We start from the raw sequence: 10,539 nt of genomic DNA, 5'->3' as shown, positions 1-10,539 counted from the left end.
ACGGATTAAAAGTTAAGGTAATTACTAATGAATGATTGGTGATTGCCATATTTTGACCTGATATATAAAGTTGGTTATAAATTATGTGATTTACTTGTTCTTATTAACTTAGCAATTAAGCCACTATTACATTGTTTTCAAAAGCAGAAGGGTAGATGGGTAGTCTACATTAAAAAAAATAGTGCTATCCACTGATAAATGCAGAAAAGTGTACTTTACTTGAATTCTGCACGAATCCTTTAAACTACTCAAAACTAAGAAGCGTACCCATCACATAAGGCGTATATGTTCATGGCCAAAGTCAGCAACTACATTTGTAATCTAAATAAACGTCTGAACTTTAACCAGCTATACTTTAACACACCTCCCAAAAAGGGGATCACATGTATTTTGGCTGTATCACAGGTTAAGACGTTGGGCTTTCATTTCAGATTTCACGCCCTCTGCAGCATATATGTTCTGTCAACTTTAACACACTCAGATGAGTAAAGTAAGAGGATCTAACAAGCACAGAATAAAAACACAAGTAGATGCTCCTAAAATTACGTGAAATATTTATGTTTGGTAAAGTGTAGTTCAACCATGAACAGCTAGCAAAGCTACCGTTTTGCTGCAGTGGAGCTTAAGATGATCCAATAACATTTACAAATCACTTTCTACTTGGCACACATTTGAACTGCTGCTTGAAAGTTGTTGGGTTTTTTTCTTATTGCGATTTTTCACCTCAAACATGGTGAACGTAATTTCTCCTGTAGGATTTGGTCCTAAACCTGCTTCAGGTACATTTTGCTCAGCCACCTCATGTTCGCTATGCTGATAATATTTAGTGTAAGAAAGCTCGGATGCAGAGCTGTGGCTGTCCCTCCCTCACTAAATGTCGTTTTCAACAGCTGACACTTGAACCCTTTACCTCTGCCTCCCTTTACTCTGAGACAGGAAAAGATAAGAGACACATAAGTTATTTTAGATAAAGCTAGATTAAGAAATTATCTAGAAGAAGTGATGAATTTAGTCTTGTAAAGACAAAAAAAAATCTAATTAAATCTAAAAGTTAACGTTTAGATTTTATTTCATTAACAAATATCCGGGCCAGAGTTTTTGTTTAGTTTTTTGTTTTTTTGTTTTTTTTTCCAGGAGTAATATGCCACTTTTGAGGCTCCAAGGGTCATAATCTTTTCTGGAGACTGGARATATAACAAAGTTACTGTTTCGTTTTATTGCCAATTGCTTTCAATGAGGCTATTTTTAAATCACAAAGGTACTAGCAAATTTCCACACATTTTTTCTAACTCAAACTTACTAACATAAAACGTCCTGATCTAACACTTCAATATGGATATGCGTGTGCATCTGCCTAAAAMGGCCATTAATTTGTCAATAATGTCACTACTCCAGGGGAAATGGGAAATAATCTCTTTTGTTCAATTAAATTTGCTCTCAAGTCGGCCGGGGTCAGTATGAAATACTCACAGCTCACAGACTAAAAATATCACAGAATTGCGTCATGTGCATAAACATTTATAAAAAAAACATTTTAACAGTTTAATTGCTTTTATTTAAAAGAGGGGGAAAAAATCATAACTCACAATGCTGCGAGCATAATGTAACATTCTGTTTTATTTTACATTTAACACAGAGTTTTCTAAGCATAAACTTGAGCAGAAATATTAGAACAAACACCAGTTCAATGTAATCACAGCTCTCAAGGCTATTTTGATGTGTTGGTGGCGCAGGAACAGATGTGAAGCAAGGTGTAATAAGCTTCTATTAGCTGGTTAATTTAATAGCCGGTTAAAGAAATCAGGTTAGGTAGCCATGCAGTGATGCCATCATGGTGCACCTTTTAGTTTCTGGACCATGACTGACCCGAGGCGTTTTCAGGCCTGGAAATACGTCTAARCAGTCAAATTTGTCATTCTTGTAAGCACAGCCTACTGTATTTAATACGTTTTACGCTCCGTTCAGCCTACGATGGCTTCATTGTTGTCTCTGGCTTTGATTAAAAGCCACACTCACACAAAAAAATGAATTAAATGTCTCAGGCGCACGTTACAGAGTGGAAACAACAAAAACTTGTCTAAGTAGATCTTAATATAATAATTACTTTTATAGGGTTTGACATTCGAGGACGAATAACAGAAAATAACAACTGCTATCGACCGACTCTTGGACAATTGTCTCTTAGCTCAGATGTTTTGCATGTAGTATTAAGATGTTTRCGTACAATGCTAATATCTAAAGTGAATTGTTATAGCAGGTAAGACGGTGTAGTTTTGAGTAAATTAAGTTTTCCGTCGCCTGTTCACTGGTTTTTTAGTCAGATGTGTCTGTTTCGAGGTCGAACGTGTAAAMCTTTGGGYAGAAATCTTTGTGATTTAATCCGCACACACCCGTCTGTCCAGATGTTTACCCGTTAACGCCGAACTGTTCGTTCAGAGGTGTCTTAGGGTGGGCTGGCCCTGTGCATTTTCACAGAGCGCACACTGTCCAGACGGTCCTGCACACGCCTAATCCCACCTCTTCTCTCACCGCCTCAGCTCAGAACCTCTCTCYCTTTCCAGCCCTCCTGTATTCCTCTTTTTCTCCCCTCCTGGGTCAGCTACTTGCTGGAAGCTCCGGCCCGAGGCGTTTTGAAGACGCTCGACTGTCGCAGTTGCCATGATTCACAGCAGCGTGTGCAGGGTTGTCCTGGTCCTCTTCGGCCTCCTGTCGGTCCTTGCACACACAGGTAAACCWTATTTCCGTCTTCGTTTCATGCTTGTGATCGGGAGGGCTCCTGTCCTCCTTCTGGAAACGCTAAGTGGGAAATGCACCAAAAAGACATAACGGTTTTGCTTTTTCAGCCTTTCAATTTGCCCTTTAAGAGTTTGCTAAGTTTCTGTTCTCTTACACTACAGGCAGTTTTTCTTTAATTGTGTGTTTTTAAGTTGAAGGTGTGTGAATTTTTCCCCTTTTTTTTTTCCCTCGTAATCCTCTTTTCCAATTYGCTCGCCCCTTTGCATGCGTCGACAGAAGTAAATGATGTGGTTGTTAAAGCTGTGAAAGCTGCTCTGTGACAGTCATGATGACTCAGTTGCTTTCATGAGGCCTGATGTTCTTATGAAGCTTTTAAAAAAAAAAATAAAAATCACTTCCTTCTTGCTCAACCTGAGCATAAGTGATTCAGATTGCCACCGGTTGATATTTTAGAGACTTTTATGACGTGGGAAACATTTAGCTCAGCATCAACTTGTTCGCATAGGAAAAAGTCTTTTCTTTACCACGTCGCCCTAATAAAAATATAAAGAAATGTTGAAGCAGCAGTGAATCTCAGGTCATTGTAAGGGTTAAGACGCCAGTGGGACAGCGAGGAAGACAATGTCCTATTTGTTGKATACATCTTTGGGAAGTCTTGGCAAACAATCTCGTCTGTGATGGACAGAATCGGTAAAATCGGTGGTTTTTGTTTCTCACTTACTTTTCTCACTGGGATTTTTTACGAGTGTCACGATTGTCATGTGCACATGTGCACACATGGCTGCCATCCAGTAATGCCTCGGGACTTGACCACAATATCTGATATAGTGTGTGACTTCCAGCCTCATCTGTTGATTCAGCATGAGGAAGCAAACCGACATCTCGTATATGCAATGAAATCTTAGGCAACGCAGTTTAATAATTACCCAAGTTTCAGCTGTGATTATTCAAGAAACTGACTTATTACAACACAAATAGCATCTTTTTAAAAAAAAATTAAAATAAAATATGAACAATGAATTCCATATTTTTCCATGGAAAACTTTAACACAACATGTGGTAGTTAAAAAAAGGGTGAATGAGGGGGACAGACGGTTCTATGTTGTGGATGTATCGCTTGTACTTCCAAGGCTCTGTAGGGTTAGTTTTCACACACCCTTGTCTGGACTCTTGGTCATCTCTCTGGCCGGTGTGAAATCCTGATGGAGGAGCCCAGAGGTACCAACAAATGGCTTTCTGTGTTTCCACTGTCTGAAATCCTCCTCCGTTGGTGTCTACCACACTTTTACAAGTAATAACTTTTCATTTTTAAGGTGCCACAGAAGGAGGGTTGCAGTGATCCAGAGAATGTGTATGTAACAGGCAAACTGGGCCACAATCTAATCAGAAGAACGGCGGTGAAATGATCTACTTTTTCACTTTGCATAACAAAATCACCAAGAGCTAGATACCGATCTCAAAATCATGTGTGGGTGTCAGAAAAAAAAAAAAAAAAGGTGCTGTATACGTGGAACATAATCCCCGCAATTTGGAGAGATTAGAAAACCTGTGCTGCACAACAACTCTTTAAAACATGTCAAGAGTAGACATGTTAAGTTGTTATCATATCATTAAAACAGTATGTACATTTATAAGCAAAAAAAATTTATTTCGAGCAATCTGAAAAGTAAGTTGAAATGGCTAAAATCAAAGCTAACTTTGTGCTTCAATTTGGATAGAAGTTTGTAACCAGAGACATTATGAATAAAGACAGCACATACACCAATGCAACAAGTAAACAGATGTGCGTTAAAGCATAGTAAACTACTTCTTCGGCATACATTGAAGCTAGATTATGATCAATTATAAAGCCATCTTTTAAAAAAAAAACTGCTACTAGCAGTACTTAGTAGTTCATAATACTAAACATAATGGTGACATTTTGGAATTAGACACACTAACATTTACAACAGAGTAGTTTAACTAAAACAAGGCAATTGRAATTGCCACTCTAGCAAAAGCTATGGTTAGCTACAATTCATGATAAGCTGCAGGGCTAAGTTATCAAGAGGGAACGTGGGCATGYCTAAAATTGGTAAATGGAGTAAATAACTAAAAAGATGCACTTTAAAAACTATACTCAAAAAACCCAACCAGTTTCAACTAGATGCCATTTAAATCACCTTTACATTTTGTAATTGTCAACAATTTCTCATCTTTTTATATGTATWTATTTAAGAATAAAACCAGTAGTTAAAAGCAACAGTTATATTTTAAAATGGGTACATAAAGATCGCAAAGAAGTGCTTGAACTACCCCAAAAACATTATTTCAAATTTAGCAATGAATGAACAAGGGTTAGCTAAAAAACCTACCAAAACTGGCCTGTCTTACAAAGGATTATGAGCAAATGATGATCATACTGGGCAATAATCCAGCTCTGTGTTATTAACATATAGCACATAAACAACTTTAATACAATAAATAAATTGGCMGKTGTGTGCAAAATAGTTATAAGCTACTGAATTCAGTACAACGATGAAAAGTAACTAGATATCCTGCTGAAAAGATGGTAAAAACACTAAAACAACGCAAAGTAAAAGTTAGCTATTTTGCAGTTATTTTTAATACACCACATTTCAAAGACTGTAATTAACAACTTAAAATAGCTTAAAGTTACACAGTTGTGCACATCATCATTTTGTGCAATTTTGAAGCAATTTACATATTGTATTATATCTGTAATATTCAATCTGACCTCCAGCTGCTCGAGTAGAGACATGTAGAGTCGATGACACATTGAATTAAATGATTATTTCACCACTGAAAGTTTTGAGTAAACCTCCCCTCATGAAAACAAACAGCTAGAAAGTACGGAAAACATAATTTGATTAATTTCTTTCATGCTTCCATTCAATCACAGAGTTCAGAAGCCATTTTAACACACAGGGTCTGTTTAATAAAAAAAAATAAAAAAAAGTTTGTTTGACATCCAGTGCCGAGGCCGTAGCTGCTTTTGGCCTGTCCGGCTGTTACTGGTTGAAGGCTGCTGGTCCGTTTGGCCGCACAAGCTGCCTTTTGTGTCGTCGGCTGAAGGCCTCATTGATGGCTGAACTGGCCACAAGCCTGGGCCTCCAGACCCAAAGCCAGCCGCAGGACAGGAAGCTGCTCACAGCTCGGAGTCAACACCACTGCATCAAAATACTCGCATCAAAAGTTGAAGTTAAGAATGTTAGCAGATGCCACATCTGACATCCCGTTGAAAATATTTACGCCATCGTRATCACGCGCCTTAGCTCCTCCATTTGGTTTATGACTAAGTCTGTGAATTATCAGATGATAAGAGGCGAGCCCGTTTCACAGAAAACACAGGCTGAACGCAGATATATTTTGGTTATGGTGGCGCTGGAATGCGTGTAGTCAAGAACTGAATAAGGTAATCACTTAGTGTCTGAATGGGTGGGCCTCCTGAAGAGTTTGTTTTCTCAGTTGGGATGATTAAAATTTTTCCACATTTCCACTGGAGTTCAAGAGCAAAGTTGCTCTGATGTCCGTCTGCTGCAGCGACAGTGGACGCYACAACCAACAAAAAAAAACCCCAAAACATTTAGGTTAATTATCTTTACCCTTTATCTTGACATTTTCATGAGCATAACTCCAACTGTTGCATTAGGAAACATCAAAATGCGTCTCAGAGAAACAGCTTTTGTTCCTCTCCCACCGAAATGTGAAAAGTGGCGCGTTTGAAGCAGAGGAATGTCAGACGAGACCAAATTTGTACGGTGAGAGAGAGAAAGAGARAGAGAAAGAGAAGGACKGAAGAAGCACAGAGTTCGACGCTTTCACCGTCTCCAACTGTCTGTCTGTTTGTCTGTCTGTTTGTCTGTCTGTTTGTTTGTTTGCTYGGAAATTTAGTGGAGCCTTTATTAAAAAAAATAAAAAATTTAAAAAACAAGCAACAGGGTACCTGTGGGTAAACCTGAGAAACTGTCCATCCATTACAAAGACGCGTTTATACTCRGAGCTCGTCTAGACAAGAAACCGACTGTTTTTAAAGAGTTACAGAAGAGGCTATGCAAGCTGCTGTTCACACCCAGAGCTGACAAAAAAKGCCCATTAGCATAAAGATGCACCTCATCATGAGTTCTGCAGTTAGCTGCACAAGCTTGTGTTGTCATTTTTATAATTTYTTTTCCACCTACTCTGCGCAGAGACGGTGTTGGACCCTGCCTTATCCAGCAGGGACCACCAGGATGCCATGTCTGGAGATCCACCAGTGTGGATGACGGAGGTTACAACCAGGAGCCATTTCCTGGACAACCCAGGACAGACATACACCTTTGATTTTGAAGACTCCACGCAGCCTCCGATCCTGGATGAAGACGAAGGTTAAAAATGAAATAAATTGTATTGAGTATCACTTTTAGTCCCCTACATCGCAGCAAAAAAAAAAAGAAAAGAATATTTTACATTTCTTCTTTTCCTGTTATAATCACACTTAGATGTTTAAGGCYGTCGCACACATTGTAACAGACAGAAATATCCAGAGTAAATACAAAATCCAGTTTTTAGATTAGAACATAATTTATTATTAGAGGCGTAAAGCAAGCACCTTCTAAAAATACAGTTTCAATCCTATCATACCACAAAATATTTTTCTTATGGTCTTCTTCTCCTTCATTCTTCTCATTCTTCTCTTTTTTTTTTTTTTTTTTTTGTCAATTGGGAGCATGGTTTCATGTTTTGTCTCATTTGGTTAGCAGTAGCTGTTGCCCATAAGCTTTCCCATGGATGCCATTGTTGCTCAGTCTCATTTTTTTCCCCCATTTTTGAATCTTTAAYGCTCCCGAGTCATGGAAACTAGGGTCTGCAACACTTTTAATGTTTTCTCAGCTGTTTTTTGATTTCCTCTTTGAGTTTTAAATATGGCGGTGGAGTTCTGGACACTTCTGGGAAACTGCTCCATGTTGTTTTCCTTCAGATGGTGGATGATGGCTTAGAAATGTTTATGTGAACCTAAATTAAACATTTCCGTTTTTGTTTTATTTTTTAACTTACGTCAGGTTTCCTGGTAGGTTCAGTCAAAGGTAATTTAATTGATCCCGTTATTGTTGTTGCGGCTAGAGAAATTWAATTTGAGCTTTCCAAAACAATTTAGGTAATCAGAGTAAGTTAGTGATTTAAGTAAGGTGGCAGTTTTATATTTCCATAAGGCCAGTTAGTTTTGATAGCTTTTTGCTCGTTTTTATTTTATTTTATTTTATTTTTTTAAATTATCATTTAAAAATTACAAGATAATGTTTGTGTCTGTGTGTTTAGGAGTTCTGGGACCGGGGGCCATCACTGCCATAGTTGTTGCAGTCTTCCTGGGAGCATCAGTCCTCCTCGCACTCATCGTCATCACAATCAGGAAATTCACAGCCTCCTAGAGGGAGAGAGAGCGTCTCCCTTTTTGTGTGTGTGTGTGTGTGTGTGTGTGTGTGTGTGTGYGTGTGTGTGTGCGTGTGTGTACGTGTGTTTGTATTGCATGAGTGTTTGTGTCTCTGTCTTTTGTCTTTCTCATCAAACCCTGAGCTCGCCCCCTCGTATTTCGTTTTGAGATGAGATGCTTTGTGCCCTGAGAGCTAGAAATTGTGGCAGGTCCGTCAACTAAAAATAAAACACCCCAGTTGCTTCTCGGCGTGGATGAATCATAAATACTGGCTGGCTCTACCAGTGCTTATCGCAAGATGGTGTGTTTGTCGGTTGTGCTCTTTTTTTTTGTTTTTCTTGTAATTTTACTCATAAAAGTGTCTTAATTGTTCTCCATAACTTACATCTTTTCCCACTTACAGTGTCTTGAAGCGAACACTGTTTTGCTTCGTTTTTCGGGTCTCACAGGAACTTTGTGGCAGCAAACAAAAAACTCAGAACAAGTTTAGACATTTCTGTCCTTTGGAAACATCTGGGGAGTTGAGAAAAAGAAGAGAGCATCTCTTTAAATCCTTTTAGGGCATAGAAATAGTGGACTGGATGTTTGCCGTAGCGTAAATATAAAGTCAGACTTTGGATRAATGTTGTGTTCAAATTTAACTTCTTATCCTGTTTTTTTTTTCTATTTGTCTCAGAGTTTCTAGCCAACCATTTAGATGTCACCTACTTATTTTTCATWGGATATATAATAAACAATGAAAGATTTTGACTGGTTGGTGTGTTTTTTTGTTGTTGTTTTTTTACATATCACAAGTGAATATCAACAATTCTAGAAAATGTTTTGTATTTTTTGATTATTCCTATTTGTTTTAATTCAATTAAATGTATTTCAACTAAACCTACAGCATTATAAACACAAGTGCATTTGAAGTAAAGTAGCAATATAAGAAGTAAAATGAGCATAACACTCAATCATTTTCAGAAAAAGTTCAATACGTCTTATTTATTTAACACCGATTCACAACATTTGTGATATCATTAAGTTTTGGAARGCAAACTGCTCCGACTGGTTTCCAATTATCCAGAAATATAGGGATAAATGCAAATATAGTTCAGTCAAATTCATTTAAATGCAGTCTGTTATTAAATATCTGAAATAAAAGTGGACAAAATAAAGTACTTCCATGCGAGTCRGAATTTGGATYAATAAACCATGAACATTTGCAGTACCCTGTTCACAGCAGCAGAGGGCAGCGTGCTGAGCACACGCACCTCGGTACATAGAAGAAGTTTCTTGGCTTTTTTTTTTTTTACGTGAATGTTCTCAAAGCTTCACCTTCAGTGACTGTCAAAGTTAGGATATTTCCTCTATCTACTTGCTCTGGGAAGCTCAGACATCAGACTTTTGGCAACTGAACAGCAGCGTAGAGAAATTCTCACACTTAAAATTCAGTCAAGTCATTTCAACACTTGAAACCAGGAAACCCTCAAATATAATCACAGTCAAAAATCTGCCTCTGCAGCTTGTCATAGTCACTTTCTGCTCAGAGCCCAGTCATTCCCTTTGATATGGGAAGCTTCAGACAAAGTGCCAGCCTGTMAACCCGTACAGAAATCACAGTGAGGCCTCTTTCGCACTGTATCACTCATTTCTGTTAAAAGATGAAAGGCAAAACTGAGCAAAAAAAAAGACAAAAGCACACATGAACTAATACACAGAAATTGTCAAATGTTTAAGGCTCGCATGTTTCAATATTAGCAGAACAAAAATAACAACCTGTGCAGAGATGTAAATTCCAGTTTGAGGAAACATGGAAAAAACAAAAACAAAACCAAGCATAGCAATTCATAGAAAAGCGGTGTCATTTACTAACAACCAGTGTTTCCTCAATTTGATATTTCTAGCTTTTGTTCATTTTCTTTGTAGCATTGTGCTGTTGAATTGAGGGYGACAACGGTATGTTGGCGCTCACAGTCAAGTGTTGATTTCCTCACTTTAATCCAGCCTAAAACACCTTGACTTCAACGTGCCGGTTTGAGATAAGTGCTTGGTTCTTCTGGTCGAGCTTTGTGGTTTTCAGTGGAAAGTGTGCACGATATGTTTGAATGCTTTGGAAGCTCCTTCTTGAAAATAAACAGCGATGTTGTAAACAGCTATTTAAATGATAGAAATGCCCTTTACAGATTAATTATGTACACATATCTATATATATATATATATATATATTATATGAAATACATGTTTGTAAGATTTCTTTTTTTTCTCCAACAAAGAGTGGAAAAAAAACAATTGAGTAACACATTTTACAATATGTTGAGACAAGAGAAAGGTGGCATCTAAAACATATTTACTTGCAGCTATATTTTCCATCTGTGCAGACAGTTTTTATCTTTTTGTCCCTTTGCAAGTGA

At 37.8% G+C, this 10,539-nt stretch overlaps 1 protein-coding gene across 1 annotated transcript; it reads left to right on the top strand.

The window, feature by feature from the left end:
• The first annotated feature begins 2,491 nt into the window (after positions 1-2,491).
• snorc (secondary ossification center associated regulator of chondrocyte maturation) lies at positions 2,492-8,896 on the top strand. The gene is made up of 3 exons (XM_008434120.1): positions 2,492-2,728; positions 6,927-7,103; positions 8,035-8,896. The coding sequence occupies exons 1-3, from the start codon at positions 2,659-2,661 to the stop codon at positions 8,142-8,144; spliced, it is 357 nt and encodes a 118-aa protein (XP_008432342.1). The 5' UTR covers positions 2,492-2,658; the 3' UTR covers positions 8,145-8,896.
• Positions 8,897-10,539: the final 1,643 nt, after the last annotated feature.

Source organism: Poecilia reticulata, linkage group LG17 (assembly GCF_000633615.1).
Source record: "Poecilia reticulata strain Guanapo linkage group LG17, Guppy_female_1.0+MT, whole genome shotgun sequence".
Lineage (NCBI taxonomy): Eukaryota > Metazoa > Chordata > Actinopteri > Cyprinodontiformes > Poeciliidae > Poecilia > Poecilia reticulata.
This window is presented reverse-complemented; position numbering and strand designations above follow the sequence as displayed.

What these genes read in the sequence shown, in the direction of transcription:
- snorc (XM_008434120.1), top strand. Translation starts at nt 2,659, where the DNA reads ATGATTCACAGCAGCGTGTGCAGGGTTGTCCTGGTCCTCTTCGGCCTC. An exon ending in GATCCTGGATGAAGACGAAG is followed by an intron (nt 7,104 to 8,034) that starts GTTAAAAATGAA and finishes CTGTGTGTTTAG; the next exon opens with GAGTTCTGGGACCGGGGGCC.